Below are 19556 nucleotides of genomic sequence, written 5' to 3'. Positions count from 1 at the left end.
GGATTGATTAAATTGAGCAGTTGTAGTTAGAGGCAAAGATTGGAATGATGTGTAAAAGACTAGAATGGTCAAATAGGGAAGGATCTTAGAAATAAGTTTGAGGCTTCCCCCCCTTTATTCTTTATTTCTTAAGAAACAACCCCAAATTTTTGAGTAGGTTAATCTAACAGTGTTTTGTACATCAAGGCGGAGGGAAAGTAGAGCTTAGTTAGATTTTTTTAGTACACAAAGTGATAAGAACTTGAACTAGCACTGCAGCAATGGAGATGTAAGAAAATGAAGAGAATTTGAAGAATCAGTAGGACTTGGAGTCTTGGAAGAGAACAATGACACCAAAATTTCAGATTCCAATGACAGAGTGGTGATAACCATGTCACAAATAAGACAGGAAGGGGAACCAATTTTGAGGGAAAGGTACTATATTCAAATAACCATCACAGATTAAAAAGAACCCAAGGGGTACTTTGAAATTTTGAAGACTGTACTGTAGGATTTATTGAATCTTTTTTTAGAGCATGTGGCCAATGCATGCTTCTCGTCCTGGCACTGGAGTGGGTTATACCCATTTTCATGAGGAAACTTTTGATGACTCTTTGACCAGAAGAGCATTGTCATTTTGTTCGTATAAGACAGATTGTATTGGAGTAGCATTCTGAAGACCTCAATTTCAACCATGGTTCTACCCCTTACTAGTTGAAACACCTTGAGAAAAAAAAAAGAAAGAAAAGAAACACCTTGAGAAAGCCATTTAAGTTCTCTGAACCTCTTATCCCATTTGTGAAGGGATAAAACCTGCCCTACCAAACTTCCAGGTGTCTCTGAGAATCGTACAGGTTTATGTATGTGAAAGTACATACTTTGTAAACTGCAAATAAAGCAGTATAAATATATTGTCATTGCTATATAAATTAGTGTCAAGATATAAAAGTATTTTGTAAACTATATCATTAATTCAGTAAACATTGATTAGTAGCAATGTTCTAATCACCAGGTATGTAGTGATGAAAGACATAGCTCCCTCCCTTCAAAGAGTTCATAAGCACATGGGGGAGACATATTTACAGTGCAATTAGTAAGTGCCATGATATAGGTGTGGATTATATGCTACGATATAGGACCACAAAGGAAGGCACACCATTTATTTAGTCTGGGAACATGAGGAAAAGTTTTCAAGAATCGGAACACTGAAATGAGGTTTAAGGACAAGAAGGTAAAAGATGGGAATAGTGTACCCCTAAACAGTAGGTCATGAAAAAGTACAGAGATTTTTAAAAAGCAATATGTAATTTTAAAAATGAAAATAAAGTATCTGGAGTGTAGAAAGTATCTGGAATGTGAGGTAGTGACAAAAGATGAGGGTTGGAAATGTAGGCAAGGTTCAGATCACAAGGGATCTTGCATGCCATGTGAAAATAAAGAATTGGGATTTTGTATAATAAAGCCAGTCCTGAAACAAGAGAAGGTTGAGATTTGAATTTTAGAAAGAGTATATACTGAGTGTTGTAGAGTAGGCAAAATTGAAAAGATTGTGTAATTCTAGAAAAAAAAAAAAAGTTCTTAGTGTCTCAGGACCAAAGGAACAGAAACAGATCAGAGAATTATTTAGGACTTATTGGCCATGTAGGGTGAGGAATAAAGGGAATTCTAGGATAATTCCTAGATGGGTAAGTATTGGTAATGGTTTAGAGGGAAAAATCATACCCTAAATTCTGGACATACTAAGTTTGAGGTATGTATGGAACATACAAATACAGATACTTAATAGTTTACAAGGAATCTTGAGTTTAGGGGAGGGATCTAGACTAAGCAATCTATTTGAGGGTCCTCAAAATGTAGATTTTAGTTGAAACTGAGGTTATGGATGAGATCACTAGTTCAGAGGAGTGTGATAGGAGGGCCAAGGACAGAATTGTAGGACATACTGACATTTAGGATCAGGAAAAAGACTAGAAGTCCATGAAATAGACAAATCAGTTGTGACCAGAGAAGTACGAGAAAAACCAGGTGAGTGATTTCAAGAACCCAAGAGAGGAGAGAGTTACAGGTGGAGGAATAGAGCAGAAGCCAGATAAATACGGATTGAGGAAAATAGACAAAAAGTGAGAAAATGAAGATACCCATTGTAGATTTGAATAACCCTTTCAAAAAGCTTAGTTGTCAAAAAGGATATATATGGCAGAAACAGGAATGAGGAGCAAGGGAGAGTTACTTGTTTGGATTTTTAAGATCTTAAAGATGTGTAAGTATGTTCATATGCTCAAAGGAAAGACCCAATGGAGAGGCATAGGAAACAATAGGACCATGGGAGGGGTGGGGAGGGTGATTTGAAGTTAAGAGGTTGGGGCAGTGGGATGCAGGACCCAAATAGAATGTTTAGTAAAGGACAAGAGGAATACCTCTTCCCTGAGATGGGGAGAAATTTAAAGATGCATACTGGTGTAGATTTGGATGGAGAGGAGCAAGAAAGTGAAGTTTGGTCTGAAGGCCTTGATTTTCTCTGAAATTGGATACAAAGTTGATAACTGAGTAAGAGATAAAGTTGAATGAAGGATTCAAGAAAGAGGGGACCATTTGAAATCTCCACTGAGGAGCATGGGAGAGAGAATGTTTAATAAGACTGCTGAGAAATGCATATGACTAAGTTGAAGACTGTGAATTTGTAGTAGCACTGGGCCGTTTTGATGACTTTATACTAAGCACCCAAGTTTAGAAGCCAACTCATCCACGAATTTCAGTTTTCCCTTATAGGTAGAATAGGACAAAAGGGCAAAACAATTTAGGATGTTGTTTAAAAAGTGGGTGGATGATGGAATACCTTTAAAATTGTAAGAAGCAAAGGTATCCAGAAGGGAGTTGATAAAGAGGGGCTGTCCAGTTTCCAGAAGGGGGTTGATAAGGAGGGGCTGTCCAGTTTCTTTTTCTTTTCTTTTTTAAGATTTTATTTATGTATTTATTTGAGAGGGAGAGAGTGAGTGAGGGTAGGAGCAGAGGGAGAGGGATAAGCAGACTGCTGAGCTCGGAACCCAACATGGGGTTCAATTTCAGGACCCTAAGATCATGATCTGAGCTGAAATCAAGAGTCGCTTAACGGACTGAGCCACCCAGGCACCCCTCCAGTTTCTCAATAAATTGAAGAACAGATGGAGTAATGGGAGTGGAACTGGAAGGATAGGAGGTTTTAATCATGGAGTGAGAAACTGGGGTTCAGAATTTCAGAGGCAGAGCAGGAATTATGGCCAAGGCTGAGGAATTGAAGAACATCTCAGTTCTTAGGTTTTACATAGATAATCCCACATGGACATTGATAATGGGATTGAATGGAGAAGGCTTGCAAGCCAGGAACCGGGGTTGCATGTGAGAGATGACTAGAAGTTTAGTAGATGGCAGGGACAAGGATAAATTAGCTGGAGGCATGAACCTCAAAGGAGAAGATATTTTTTTCTTCATTGGAGTGATGGAATTGGAAGTGGTAATGTGGAGCTGCACTAAGACCAAAGCCTTCTCTGGTGAGAGTAGTGGAGTGTGGAAAAATGTGCAGCCTCCATTTTGAAAAAAGTGTTTGAAAAGTGCTGTCCTTCAGGGTAACTAAGATTTAATTAAGCTAGAGAGATGATAGCATTACAGGAAGATCTGAAGAGGGTGTGTGTGTGTGTATTAGAGGGAGAGGGGTGAGTTAAACAATGTATAAGGGGAATTCAAAATGAAAAGGATTGAGAGGGAGGAGAACTGCCAGGGATAACATGGTATAAAAGAAATACAGAGAAAAATTCAGAAACATAGATGACAGGAGGGACTTTATTTGGATAGTTGCCAATAATGGTAATGATGAGAGGCCCAGGCTTCTGAACGATAACTTTATAGTAAAGTTGTTCGGTTGGCATAGGCTGCAGGCACTCCAGTCTGTGTTGGACACCTCATGGGGCTAATAATTTTGTAGCCTTTGCTTAGAGTTAGGGAACATGTTTAGTTAATTTCTAGGATTCCTTACCCAGTAGTGGAAAAAATAATATCTGTGCCCTTCCCCCATCCCTGATCAATATGTATCCCTGGTTTATTTTTCCAATTGCCTAAATTAAAACTTGCTTTAGACTTTTTTTTTTAGCCACTTTACATTAAATCTGGATGAAATTAACTTGTGAATGTTACTGATTACAGATATGTGCTTCATGCCAAAATTTGGATTAAAGGAAATTTTCCAACAGAACAGTTTGGTCAAAATGAATACTACCAATCAAGTTTTCCAGTGTTGGAAACTTGGTGATTTGAGATTATTTTGTAGCTCTTTGGCTTATTCCAGCTAATCCTCCTTTTTAGCCACTTCAGTTATTGACCATTTACATTACATTTACATATATTTATGTTTTGCTTTTTCCCTATCACAAATATAAAAGAGTAGGAAAAATAGTCTGAAAATAAGGAGAGGGCGCCTGGGTGTCTCTGTCCGTTAAGTGTCTACCTTCCGCTCAGGTCATGATCCCAGGGTCATGGGATTGAGTCTTGCATTGGGCTCCCTACTCAGCGGGGAGTCTTCTTCTCCCTCTGCCCCCCCCTTGTGTGCGCACACATGCGTTCTCTCTCTCTCTCTCTCGTGCGCTCGTGCACCCACACGCAAAAATAAATGAAATATTTTAAAAAATGAAAATAAAAAAACAGGAAGAAAATCCTAGAAAAGCAGGAATAATTGTCTGAAGATGAATTAGAAATAAAAAGAAAAACCATTTAAAAGCCTGAAAATAGATGGGAATACTTTAAAATGCCTTAGGAATTGCAAAACAAAGTAGTAGTTGAGAATATTAATTTTTGATGAAAAACTTTCAACTCTCTTGACCAGCAAGGTCAATAATTAACCCCCATTAGGCTAAATCCTGTTTGGTTGGCTTTCTTTTGCCTGGTCAGATCACCTGCCACAGCTCGTTTCTCCTACCTCCAAAGAGGACATGTCTTTTTCCTCTTATATCTTTCCGCATGCCTTTTCTTATGTACTGACATATTAAAATGTACTCTTTAGAAACTACATTTTCTACTTTCAGTGTTGTGTTGTTAGAAAAACACTGATCTTCTGTCGTTTTCATCTGCTTTCATTTATAGTGGTATTTCTTCACCCTTCCACCTGTGTCCATTCCTTAAAATGTATCCCAGCTAGTCTTGAAATGTAAAAGCATGCCTTGGGGTGCCTGTCTGCCTTCGCCTGAGGTCATGATCTCAGGGCTCCCTGCTCAGTGGGGAGTCTGCTTCTCCCTCTCCTTCTGCCCTCCCCCCTCCCCCCCCCCGCCCCCGGCCCCTGCTCGTGCTCTCTCAAATGGATAAATAAAATCTTAAAAAAAAAAAAAAGCAAGTCTTGGGGCACATGGGTGGCTCAGTTGTTAAGCATCTGCCTTCGGCTCAGGTCATGATCCCAGGGTCCTGGGATTGAGCCCCTCATCGGGCTCCCTGCTCTGCCAGAAGCCTGCTTCTCCCTCTCCCACTCCCCCTGCTTGTGTTCCCTCTCTCGCTGTGTCTCTCACTGTCAAATAAATAAATAAAATCTTAAAAAAAAAAAGCAAGTCTTGAGTTGAAAAAGAAGTGGGAAAGCATAGGTCTGTAGATGACTTACCCATGAGCATGAAGGCAATGTATACTTTTTTTCAGATGAATAAAGACATTCTGGCAGTTGGTTAAAGAGGGGGCAGTACCTCAGTATGAATTGCAGTGGAACATTCACAATATGCATGAAAACATGCAGTAACACGGGTGACTGATTGAGTTGAGGGGATGGGGAATGGTCTCCCAGTTGGGTTTTTAGGAAGTTGTGTATTGTGAATAGAATTCAGCCAGTAGTGGAATTATGTTCTTGATTATTAAAAAGTGTACATAATCTTGAATGCAGCCTCTTAAACAGTATCTGTTTTCCTGAGTAGAGTGATAAAAAAAATTCTCTTGGCCTGATGAGAAAGATATGATTCCATCTTAATCTCAAAAGTTTGTACTTAAGAGATATTTAAACTTTTCATTTTTATAATGTCCCAAAGTAACTTGTGATTTATTTAGTAATCAGTTATTAAAATCTGTAGTTTTTAAACAGTTGGTTTACTGATGGGGCAAATTTGATTTGTTTAATCTTTAACTAGAGAAAAACATACTTTGAGGGTTTTTTTTTTTTTATTAGAATCTAGACAATATATTTGGGGGGACAAAATGTATTTTAATGCTTTGTTCTAAAAGTGAAAAGTAGTGGGAATTAATATGTTCTAATGAAGAGAAGATAAGGAAGTTCAAATTTTATTTTACTAAGTGTCAAAGAAAGCAAGAGGGATTGGCGATTTCAAAGCCTTTTAGAATTGGTTGACATCCTTCTGCCTTAGTTCTCATCTCACTTCTAAAGTATTGAGTTCTTCCTAATTTGTTTTCCTGGTAAAATAGAACATGGTTATTTATTATTCTTTCTCAGGTCATTGATCTAATTCTAACCCAGGCTCCTGTTTTTAGTTTTTTTGTTTAAGTTGAAATGTGAAGAATCAGTTGGTCCTATACATTTCCAGGCTTCTATATAATAATTGATCATTACAATGATGATTCTGAAACATCAAAAAATACTATATACTGTGTGCCTGAATATAAAGTGAGTTTTTTCTAAAACAGTTTTTATTTCATAAAAGAGCTGCCTTAATTTGAGTCTATATATAGACTCTTATTATAAATTTCTCTATTGCTTTCTTTATTTTGAAAAACAAAGTACTGTTTGGTAAAGAGCCTAAAACTACTTCAAACTGATTTTGAATGTTGTAGTCAGAGAAAAAGGAATCTAATTTTAACAGATATATAGTAATTTTTTCTATGTATATGACCTCAAAATTGTGCTAGATACTATTGAAAATAGGCCTTATAGTTTTCTATTCCATTTAACAAATATCAGTTTTAAAGAGTACAGTTGGTAATTAATATATATTGGAACTGTGGCTTAGGATAAATTTGCAATGATAGCATTTTATGTATATTCAAAAAGTGCTGTATCAAACAACTTAAATGGAAGTGAAGATGATCTGCCTTTGAAAAGAGTGTTAGATGACTCAGAAATGGCTCCAGTGATAAGGAATACACTGATGTCAAAGATGTGCATAAAGATTTTGAATGAAAGTGTTTTGTGAAACATGGAGGTAGGAGAAAAAGCAGTATTTCAAAATTATCATGATTTATGAATGCTTTTTAAATGTATATGTGCATTTAAATTAATTTAAATTGTTTAAGTATTTGATTGTTTTATCTATATCTCTAAAAGTTTCTTTTCAAGTTGGCCAGAAAACATCACATTTAACTTTCTTAGAAACATGGTAGTTCACCTTATCTTTGGGATTTCTTTCTATTCAGGCTTATGTGGTAATAAGTTTACATTTATTGTACTTCATTAAGGTAAAGAGTGTATAATATGATTTGCAAGTTCTGCCAAAAAATGTTATGGCTTAAAGAAAACTTTAGTTATCCTGAAAGAGCTTTTAATTTTTGAGGTAGTTCATTTCTCTAATAATTTTCAACAAAGAACATGTTATTATATATAGATTAATAAAAGTATAATTTGATTACTCTTTTTAGAAAACCCTTTAAAAATATTAACACCTCTATCCAATAAATAAAGAAGAAATAAAAACTCCAGCTTTTCAGGTTTTACTCTTATTTACCTAGATCCATTGATTAGTTTTTATGTTACAGTATTAATAGTGATTTATTTTTTATTAATTAAAAAAATTGCAGCTGTACCTTTTCCCCCAACACATCGCTTGACATCTGAAGAAGTATTTGATATGGATGGGATACCCAGGGTTGATGTTCTGAAGAACCACTTAGTAAAAGAAGGTCGGGTAGATGAAGAAATTGCACTTAGAATTATCAATGAGGGTGCTGCCATCCTTCGGAGAGAGAAAACCATGATAGAAGTAGAGGCTCCAATTACAGGTACACTTGTTTATGTTTTGGATATTATTTTTTTAATTATACTATTGCTTGGATTTAAGGCTGTTTATTCTTCAATCTATGGTATACTAAAATAATATTACAGGGACATTATCTTGAATTTATTTTTTGTAATTTTGGGGGGGTTTGCCTATTTTCAGTGAATAAACATGATCTTAAGTAACCTGAGTGCAGAAGTTGGTCTAATACACTTTTGTGAAGGTTTCATCAGTTGTGTTGGCCATAATTCAATTTGATTCAACAAATTCTTATTTACTTTGCTTTCAATTATTAGGGGCAAATACCTCAGTGTCAACATAGCAGTCAGTAGAAGGTATTGCATTAGGATGGAGATTTTACTGCCACCATTATAATTTTTGTAATCCTAAGACCTATGCTTGGCTTCCTAAAGAGGAGCTTTATAAATTTAGGTGAAAATTTTGTCACTGACTACAAATTTCATTATTTTTGTTATATCTTGTTTTAGATCTTGAGCACATGTGAACACTTGGGTACACATCATCCCTATTACGACTCTTCATAGATTCTAACGTCCTCCCAAGACCTTTCTTGATAGAATTTACATTATTATGTAAAAGAAATTAGAATTTAAGTAAAATTTGTTATTTCAGAGGTTTTTTTTCATATCTAATAATCTTCTTGTTTCAGTGTGTGGTGACATCCATGGCCAATTTTTTGATCTGATGAAACTTTTTGAAGTAGGAGGATCACCTGCTAATACACGATACCTTTTTCTTGGTGATTATGTGGACAGAGGTTATTTTAGTATAGAGGTAATAATCATATACTATCATTTGATTTGCTTTTAAGTGTTAACCATAGATGATTTCCATTAATTCCTAGTAAAATAAGTTCCTTAAAGTACCTATATTGGGTTCTTTTTAATACCTCTGCTATTCTGAAGTTTTTAGATAAAACTACTACTTATTCTCTTCTGCCTTTCAAACTATTTTATTTTCTTTGTATTACTCTGTTTATGCAATTATAATTGCCATTTTTCCCAGTGGAAATTATATGTAAACTGAGGGTTCTTTATTGTCCTGTTATCTAGTGGCCCTAAGGAGCTAGTGCTATTTATCTCTCTTGCCCCTAAAGGCATCACCCCATGTGAAAAAAAGATTAATTGAATTTTCTCTGATTACATAAAACATACTGTAATGCTTTTATGGCTTAAACCCTACTGCTTCTATCCACCTTCTGTAGCTATTAAGACCCAAGTCTTTGTGTGTTGTGAAAGTATTCATTTCTTTTAAAAAAACTTAAGAGGCATTAAAATGACCTGTTGATCATTACTTAACAGCACATGGTTCTTTTTGCTCCTTTTATTTCTCTAATAATATAAATAAAATAAGGTAAATATAGAACTATTTGCTTTTTCTAATAATATGCATTTCTCTTTTTTTAAATGAAAATGTGGCCATATTATAATGTTGTTCTATAACTTGCTTTTTTTCATATATCCCTATACTGTGATGCCCTTCCAGGTCAGTATATATAAATTTATAGCATTTTTAATAGCCACATTGTATTCTGTTGAATAAACAAACCACAGTTAATTATTGTTAGACACTTAAGGTGTTCTTAATTTTTTGGCATTACAATGATGCTTCAGTGAGTAAGGTTATTTATACATCTTTGCATACTTGCTAAATTATTTCTGTGGGGCAGATTCTTGGAGGTAAAATTGCTGGATAAAAGCTCTACTAATAGATACATGTGTTGAGTATTTACTATGTTCCAAGCATATTCTAAGCACTTAACACACATTGATTAATTAAATCTTCACAACATTATGAGGTAAGTACTGTTATTTTATCCATTTTATAGATGAGGAAACTGAGGCTTGGAGAAGTTAAATAGCTTCCCCAAAGACACATTTTTAGTAAGCAGTGCAGCCGGTCTTATTCTAAGCCTGTACTCTTTTTTTTTTTTTTTTAAGATTTATTTTTATTTTTAGAGAGAGAGCAAACAAGGGGGAGGGCAGAGGGAAAGGGAGAGAGAGGATCTCCAGCAGACTCCACACTGAGCATGGAGCCTGATGGGGGGTTTCATCTCATGACCCTGAGATCATGACCTGAGCTGAAATCAGGAGTCAGTCACTTAACCGACTGAGCCATCCAGGCACCTCCTTAGCCTGTACTCTTAACCACCTTTCCCAGTAGATAATTGAATCTTTACTTGGTGAATTTCCAGCTGGTTCCTGTTATTTATATCCCCTTCTCCAGTATTTTTAACCTCCTTTCTCAGGTATGCTAGGATTCATAGTGAGGAAAGGAGTTCAGGGCTCTGTGCACTTAAAATTCCCTAAGGAATTTTGTTACCTCTGAGTTGTTCTTCCTTTATTCATAGTTTCATCATTACTCACCTCAAACTTTCCTCAAAGCTTCAAGGAAACCAGAATAATGGACCTTCTTAACAAAAAAGATAGGGGGCTTTGACAAAAACAATAAAATGAACAATTTTAGGAAGCTTATTGGTAACTAAGCATATTGGTGTGTATGTCCTTGGAGTGTTTTGTGGCTGACTCTTTTAATATCTTTTTTTTTAAAGATCTTATTTATTTATTTGACAGAGAGAGACACAGCAAGAGAGGGGACACAAGCAGGGGGAGTGGGAGAGGGAGAAACAGGCTTCCTGCCCAGCAGGGAGCCTAATGCGGGGCTTGATCCTAGGACCCTGGGATCATGACCTGAGCCAGACGCTTAATGACTGAGCCACCTAGGCACCCCATGGCTGACTCTTTTAATAGATTTTATTGTTACAAAAGGAAAATAATAAAGAATCAAAATAAGCAAAAAAGAGAGGTAGAGTTTAATAAGTATTTCCCTGACTTAATTTCTTTTTTTCCTTATGAATAAAATGAAGGTGTGAATAGTTACACATTTTAATATATCTTAACTTGTTAAAAATAAAGTTTGTTTTCTTTTTGTATATAATTCTATAAACCAAGCTAATTTTCATATGAAGTATCTTTCCTTTTTTTTTTTTTTTTAAGATTTTATTTCTTTATTGAGAGAGAGAGCACAGGCACGAGTAGGGAGAATCCTGAGCAGAGTCCATGCTGGGCGTGGAGTCCAACTTGGGGCTCATCGATCCCATGACCCTGAGATCTCGACCTGAGCTGAAATCAAGAGTCAGACGCTTAACTGACTGAGCCACCCAGGTGCCCCGATTTCCTTTTTTTTTAACCAAATAAGTAAAATGTGAGTTTCTTATGTTAAATCTATTTAGAGGGGTACCTGGCTGGCTCAGTTGGTAGAGCATGTGATTCTTGATCTTGGGGTTGTGAGTTTGAGCCCCATGTTGGGTATAGAGATTGCTTAAAAATAAATCTTAAAAAAATAATATAAATCTATTTAGAGAAAAGCATCTGCTACACTGTTTGCTTTAATATTCTTCTGATTTAAAAAATTATACTTTCTTTGAATCAGTTTAGGTAATAAGCACTTACCTCATGTACGGCAACGAGCATAACCAACAAAATAAACGTAAAACATCCTATTGCCTTCATAAGGCAGCGTGGCATAATGCTTAAGATCAGAGGATCAGAATCCTGTCTCCATTACTTAAAAGTTCTGTGATTTCAGACAAGTTACTTGAACTCTTTGCTTCAGTTCCCTTGTTTGTAAAATAGAGATAATATTACATACTTCATAGGGTTGTTTGAGGAATAAACAAGGAGTATTAAAAACATGGCACTTGATACATTGTAAGTACTCAATAAATGGTCCATGCTATTATTTTTGACATTATTTTATTTATTGATATACCTAAGAAGGGCACCAATCTGCTAATTGTTTTTATAGCAAACAATCTGTAAATATAAAGTAATTAAATAAATTGTTTGACTCATTCATTCAACAAATATTTATTACTTTTCTGCTGTTTGCTAGGTACTTTTCTAGGAGTGGAGGATGAAAAGTGACTAAGATGACAAAGTCCCTGATTTCATGGAGCTTATATTTTAGTAAAGGACAAAGAGAAAAAGGTAGTAAAGAGTAATAGAGATTGTAAGGACAATAGGGTTAGAGAAAAGGAGCAAATATGAAACAACTTAGTGAAATAAAAATAAAAGATAAATTCATTCAAAATGTTTTCTTTTGCAGTGTGTCTTATATTTATGGGTCCTGAAGATTCTGTACCCAAGCACATTATTTCTTCTGAGAGGCAATCATGAATGCAGACACCTTACTGAATATTTTACCTTTAAGCAGGAATGTGAGTACTTTCATGAGAAATATTTTCATTTCCTCAGTATTCTTGTGCAGTGATATGGATAGTAAGACTTTACAGTGTAACATATAAGAACAGATTTTGTGTCCAAACATATAAAGCTTTGAGGATTATTGTCAAGAGTTCTCTAGTGTTTAATGGTGTTTTATTGAGACGTTTTCATTTCAGTGTTTCCTATTAAGCTTGATTCTATAGATATATTTAGAAATGGTTTTGAATTTTCCATATAGCTTTAATGTTTAAGTGATTTTTTTTTTCTAACAGGAAGAATAAAAACCAAAAGGAAAAAAATTGTTGTTGCATTGGAGATTTTTGTCCCCCAATATTGAAGCTCTCCCATGAAGATTCTTAAATTATTCATCCTGTCATCATTGCAGATTGTTTCAAACATTATATTAATGAAATGAAATTCTTAACATACAATGTTTACCCCATTTCTCTCTTAAATTATTGTGGCAATGGCAATCTAATAACCAGAAGCCACAATATTATATAGAGCAGTATTTGACCTTTTTTCACACCTCTTAACTATGTGCTTATTAAGTTAATATTCATAACTATATTAAGTCTTAGAGTTAAGTTCTAAAAATAGAAATAATTTCAGAATTATGGAGACCCAAACATGATCCAGTAAAGATCGTATTACTAGAGACTTCCAGTAAAAGGAGAAAAATATAGTGGTGAGTAATGGCAGAGGGCACAAAGGCCTATAACTTCAAGGATCAGGTGGGTAACCTAAATGAATAGGTTATGAATAGTAACATAATAAAAAATAAAATAATAAAATAGTAAAAAATAAAGTAATAAATGAATAAGAGATGTGGCCTGGAAAGTGCATACTTGACCTAAAGGCAATCAATTTAAATTTTTTATTAAACCACAGTGCTGGAAAACAGGTCTGTTAGCAGACTACCAGTTTAGAACCTCTGGTTGCTGGATATAGATTTTCTCATATTTGTGGGTTTTTTTTAAGATTTTATTTATTTATTTGAGAGAGAGTGCAAGAGAGAGAACAGGAGCAGGGGGGAGGGGCAGAAGGAGAGGGAGACGCAACATTCATGCCGAGCAGGGACCCCGATGTGGGACTGGATCCCAGGGTGACCTGAGCCAAAGGCAGACACTTAATGAACTGAGCCACCCAGGTGCCCCAGATTTTCTCATATTTGAATGTTAAAATATTAAAAAGGGGAAAAGGAACTAAGCACTTTTTTTCTTTAGATAATTAATAAAACAAACTACTCACCAAAATTGCAGCAAAAATGTAAAATAGCCAGGAATTTTAAAGATACAAAGGAGCAAAGGGATGTGTATGATAATCTCCTTAAAAGTAAATGACAGTTGGATTTGGTGGAGTTTTGTCTCTCTTGTGTTAGTTTGGCTTCATGCTTCACTGTCCATTTTAAGCATTCATTGTAGACCAGAGGAACCCCTCTGTTCTTCCAGTATATGAATAAGATATCTTCTTTTCTTTTTTTTTTAATTGGGTGGACTTTGAGTTTTGTTGTGATGATGTAGTAGTCTTGTCTGTAACAACAAAGTAGTCACTGACTCAGAATAAAATAAAGTATTTTTTTTTTTTTAAAGATTTTATTTATTTGAGAGAGAGCACATGAGAGGGGGGAGGGTCAGAGGGAGAAGCAGGCTCCCCGCCGAGCAGGGAGCCCGATGCGGGACTCGATCCCGGGACTCCAGGATCATGACCTGAGCCGAAGGCAGTCGCTTAACCAACTGAGCCACCCAGGCGCCCTAAAATAAAGTATTAAAACAGCTTTAAGTATAGCTCTAATTTAGCTTTACTTGGTCTATAAAGGTAAAGGGTTGAGCTGTTTTTAGAGATTTGACTTACTTACTTTAAGTAATATTTTATGATCTGCTGCATACCCAAAGTAAATTTAGAGACAGCAAATATTTTGTCTTCATAAGACCAATAAGACTGCCTAGTTTATTGATTCTAACAGGGCAAGATGCTTGCCTTTTTAAAAAAAAATTATATACAGTAAAATTCACTCTTTGTTTAGTTCTGAATTTTGACAAATGCATAGAACTGCCAACCACCACAGTCATGATACAGAAAAGTTTCATCATCCCATAAATTCCTTCTTGCTGCCTTTTTATAATCACCCCCATACCCTGTCAACCCCTGGCTACCACTTGGCTGTTTTCTGTGTCTATAGTTTTCTTGCCTTGGTTTTAATAGTCAATTTATGTATCTGTCTATTTTCAAAATGATAAACTAGTAATGTGATTATCAATTATTTTTTCTTTTTCTAGGTAAAATTAAATATTCAGAAAGAGTCTATGAAGCTTGTATGGAAGCTTTTGATAGTCTGCCTCTTGCTGCACTTTTAAATCAACAATTTCTTTGTGTTCATGGTGGACTTTCACCAGAAATACACACACTGGATGATATTAGGAGAGTGAGTATATATTGTAGTTCCAAGGTTGATTCCTATTTATAGTACTTTGTTGGGTAGAGAGTAGAAGCTTCAAACTTCTCTTTACTGCCAAGATTAGGTAATGGTAAAAATTAATATACTGATATTTTAAGGAAATATCTTCTAACCATTCAGAACAATGTAGTATGGACAGTATTCAAAGTTGGTACCACTTTCCTGTGTCCATTCTATTCTCACTTTTTGACAAGTTATTTCTGTTCTTTGTTTCTTTCTTTTCTTTCTTTCACAGTTAGATAGATTCAAAGAGCCACCTGCATTTGGACCAATGTGTGACTTGCTATGGTCCGATCCTTCTGAAGATTTTGGAAATGAAAAATCACAGGAACATTTTAGTCACAATACTGTTCGAGGATGTTCTTATTTTTATAAGTAAGGAAAAATATCCAAGATTAAACACATTTTAGTTGTTAAAATAGCATATGTTTCATATAGAAAACCATTATTTTACTTAATTTACTTTTTTCCCCCCACAGCTATCCAGCAGTGTGTGAATTTTTGCAAAACAATAATTTGTTATCGATTATTAGAGCTCATGAAGCTCAAGATGCAGGGTAAGAATTCTGTTTCCCTGACCCAAATTAACACCTTATGTACAAATCAAACTTAGTAACTCATGATTGATGCTTTACGATGCATATTAAGCTATTTGTTTTACAGCTATAGAATGTACAGAAAAAGTCAAACTACAGGGTTCCCTTCATTAATAACAATTTTTTCGGCACCTAATTACTTAGATGTCTACAATAATAAAGGTAAGATGTTGTTGATAAAAAAAAATTGTTAAACAACTTAGCATTTTAATTGACTTATTTTTTTTGAAAATAATAGAAAAGAGGCATTGTTTGAAACTGTAATTATCCAAATCTCATTATAAAAAAGCGTAAGATATAAGGGAGGGGAGAGAACAAGAAATAAAAATCCAAAATGTGAAACTTAAATCATATGTAACCATTCTACAACTTGGCACTCATAGAAGCTACCTTACTAAAAAATGTTCTGAATTAAGTCAAGAAGCCAAACATGATTTTCTCAAACTCCCCTTTCTTAAATCTTTCCCCTTATAATCAAGAGAATGTTTTCTTGTTTGCATAAAGCTGCTGCTGCTGCTTTGACCATTTCGTGTATTGGCACTGTATAGTTAATTCGTTTATCATGTTTCTTGTTTTCTGTTCACTGATCTAGGTTCTCATTCCCTTTCTTCTTCCGTACTTTTACCTCCACAGTCTTATCATTGCCCCCTGAAGATTAATAGTTGAACCTTCTTTGATCAATTCACTCTGACCTCCTTTCAGGGATATATTCCTCCCTTTCTTTTCTTTTTACTATTCTTTCTTCCTTTTTTCTTATGTCTTTTTTCTTTACTTGCTGTTCCACCAGCTTCCATTCCCTTTCCTTCTGTCCAGATTTGATCTGTTTATAATAATTTGGTTTCATTTAACTTTGAACATAGCTTATTGACAGATACTGCCAAAGGATCTTAATCTAGTTAAGTGTGTGCCAAGGAAATTGAAGATGAGCTTGGGTATGTTTACGTAGCACACATTTTCAGAAGAGGAAATTAAGAAGCCATCTCCTATTCTGTCTTGATATGTCTGGAATTCAGTTGACTATGCCACAGTTTCCAGGGTCACTGGAGCAGATGTGCCAGGAGGAAAGAACAGAAGGTTAAAGACTTTTAAAAGTATTAGAGAGATAATGAGGTCATTGCTAAATATGGGTCATGGAGTTCAAAAGAGGAACAGAAGAGTTGTTTTTTTTTTATTATTTGAGATGATGGTTAAAAGACTAAAACGTTTGCCTGAGATCAAATGGTAGCATGCTAAATAACTTTGATACAGAATATGTTACAAAAACTTAATACTATATTAATTACCAAAAAAACCATACCTTGACTGAGTTGCTCATCTTCAGAAGCTAGTATCAGTGCAGCCTTTAAGGATTATGCCAATGCTAAAATATTCTTTTAAATTATAGTTTGGTTTATAAATTTCAGAACTTGTAGAGAAGTTACCTAATGATGTGTGGCTTCATTTTTTAGGAGAATATATCTAAGTTTTGACTCTATTCTTAAGAACAGAATAGAGTGCTACATTTAACTTTCTACCAGTGCTCTAATACCTCACCTGTGACCTCCCCTTGTCAGTATTACAGGACCTAGTGTTCAGTGCTCAGTCGATTGTCTTATTGGTTGTCCTCTGTTAGTTTGATTTAGGGGTTTTAAGGGATCACTTTTCTGAGTATTCAGAAAAGAAACTCAAACCATTGAATCTGTCTTGTCAAAATCAAATGTCTCTCAGTAGTGATTAGTCTGTACATAGTGTTAATGATTTGAGTGCTTACATGGTATGGATATGTTTGTAATGTTTCATTTCATCTCTAAGGCAATTTTCTAGATTCTCTCTTTTGTTTTAAAGCTGAAAACTTGGTATCATTCCTTAATTTCTTTTTTTTTTTAAAGATTTTATTTATTTTTTTATTTGAGAGAGAGAGAATGAGAGACAGAGAGCATGAGAGGGAGGAGGGTCAGAGGGAGAAGCAGACTCCCTGCTGAGCAGGAAGCCCGATGCGGGACTCGATCCTGGGACTCCAGGATCATGACCTGAGCCGAAGGCAGTCGCTCAACCAACTGAGCCACCCAGGCGCCCCCATTCCTTAATTTCTGAGGCCAAATTTAAAATACTTTTATTCCATAAGGGAAACAAGCATATTACTTGTGACTTTGTATAAGCCAGAATCCCAAGTCTTGGAATTTAGTATCTGCATTTTCATGCTTCATTAAAATGGAAAAAAAATAACCACATAATTATTATAATATCTACAGAGCATTTTACACTTTTATATACCTTCATGTGAAATATATTCTCTGATTGTAAAACAAACTTCTGAGGTAGTTAGGGTGGACATATTAGTTCTATTTTATAAATGAGAAACAGATTAGTTAAATAATTTACCAAGCATTGCAGAGCTAGTATGTGCTGGAGCTTAGACTGGAATCTAGTCCATCTAACCCACTATTCTATAAAATAATATAACCAGTGGCTGAAATCTGTGTAGTTAATTTAAGATATTATTCTTTTTAATGTTTTGAAACATTAGAAAGATACCTGAAATTGAGATGAGTCTGTTACCTTTGGGTTATTTGGTTATAATATTTTCTTTTTGGTATTTTAATGGAATTTTTTCTAAATGAAATAAAATATTTCTTTGGTTGTAGTTTCATTTGATTTCCCATATTAAATGAAATAAATACATTCAGACAGTCATAAAGAACTGCTTTTTCTCTGGGTTTGTTTTGTTTTTTGCTTCATTACCATCAGCTATCCTTTTCAGGTTGCCTGTAACGAAAAAGATCCTCTTAAATTCCTTCAACTTGTATGAACTTTTAAACCTAGAAAATTGCTCATTGCCATTCTGTGTTTCCTCTAATAATTGAGTTTTCATAATTTTGGATATAGTAAAAGTGCATGTTTGTCATTGAATTATAAAGTAAAACATTCTAGAAATCTGGAAATTTCATTAATAATAAGTATAGATCTGACGATGCTCTACATAAAAGTGTGTTAAAAACAAAAATGTGTTATTACTAAAAATTTGTTCCTATCTCCCTCTACTAGTCCTCATTCAGCTCACACCTTGATTCCCCACTCCTTTCAAACAGTGTTTTTTTGCTTTTATGTGTTTTAAAGTTTTGGAGCTAAAGACAAATTGTTACATTCACATTCAAACTTATCTTACAGCTGCTGTATTAAAGTATGAAAATAATGTGATGAATATTCGACAATTTAACTGTTCTCCACATCCTTACTGGTTGCCCAATTTTATGGATGTCTTCACATGGTCTTTACCATTTGTTGGAGAAAAAGGTATGATTCTTTTTTTTTTTTAATGTTTTATTACTGTCACATTTACTCCAGTTTATTATGGGAGGCACATACTTATTAAAGGAAACTGAAGTTTAGTTTCACTATGGGTTCAGCTCTACTTGTGTCAGTGGGTGTGGATACGAGAGCCTCAAAGATATTTCGGTTAGCTGTTTATAGCCCCCATGTAAGGGTGTCTGGGGGACTGGGAGAAGACTTATAAATAGCCTCATGTTGTCTTCAGCTGTTGGGTTTTCTTTCTGTTTTTCTTTAGCTTAAATCTTTTATGAAGGAATGGAGGGATAGCTTTGCTTTGGAATGGACACTTTTGCACATTTTAACGCCACTTTTGGGGGATGTCAAAGTAATTTATGAGAGAATTTAATAGCCCTAGTTTTGGGCAATGTTAGTCATAGTGGTTCTATACTCTGAGAGAAATGATAAAGAGAAGTTCAGGTTCAAACCTAATATTTCTTCTCCTATATTAAAAACATGTATACAAATTTAGTGGTAATGCTTTCTGATAATTTCCAATAATAACATATTAGTATATACTTAGTAGGCTTTTTAAGAGAACATAAATGCTATTTAAGAAATCTCGGTTTTTTCCCTAGTTGTATAGGGTTCTTAGGATTTCCTTACTTCATCACATTCTTCTTTTCCATTTTAGTGTTAATTTTTCCACAAGGCAATGCCTCAGTTTCCATATGTGGAAAATAAGAATATGAGAATACAGACATGATTGTAAAACATTTTGTTCTATATTTCTCTCTATTTTTTCTCACCTCTTCCGTGTTACAAAATGTTCCTTTCTGTTGGGGATATGTTATTTCTGCCAACGCAATTTTGGGTTCTAAAATACAGAGTTAATACTTAAACTGTGTATGTTAAACAGATTTTTTGAAGATTGCCTTTGGTCTTCATCAGTTACTCAGTAGGTCAACATTAAGCTAATATGGAGATAGAATTACCCACTAGCATTTGAGAAGGGGGCCAGTAAAGGGCTTAGGTGCAAGGGATGCCTTACACTTATAACCTTCTATCTTTGGTATATGAGAAATAG

General features: G+C 34.9%; 1 protein-coding gene across 7 annotated transcripts in view; it reads left to right on the top strand.

Annotated features, from left to right (window-relative positions):
* PPP3CB (protein phosphatase 3 catalytic subunit beta) overlaps positions 1 to 19556 on the top strand; it is a 53383-nt gene that overhangs the window by 6527 nt on the left and 27300 nt on the right. For all 7 annotated transcript variants that reach the window (XM_021700275.1, XM_021700273.1, XM_021700274.1 and 4 more), the window contains exons 2-9: positions 7726 to 7926; positions 8593 to 8717; positions 12051 to 12162; positions 14449 to 14594; positions 14863 to 15002; positions 15107 to 15184; positions 15291 to 15385; positions 18371 to 18496. In XM_021700275.1, coding sequence (XP_021555950.1) covers positions 7726 to 7926; positions 8593 to 8717; positions 12051 to 12162; positions 14449 to 14594; positions 14863 to 15002; positions 15107 to 15184; positions 15291 to 15385; positions 18371 to 18496 — 1023 coding nt within the window. The remainder of the gene's footprint in view (positions 1 to 7725; positions 7927 to 8592; positions 8718 to 12050; positions 12163 to 14448; positions 14595 to 14862; positions 15003 to 15106; positions 15185 to 15290; positions 15386 to 18370; positions 18497 to 19556) is intronic.

This window comes from Neomonachus schauinslandi, chromosome 6, assembly GCF_002201575.2.
Source record: "Neomonachus schauinslandi chromosome 6, ASM220157v2, whole genome shotgun sequence".
Taxonomy (NCBI): Eukaryota; Metazoa; Chordata; class Mammalia; order Carnivora; family Phocidae; genus Neomonachus; species Neomonachus schauinslandi.
This window is presented reverse-complemented; position numbering and strand designations above follow the sequence as displayed.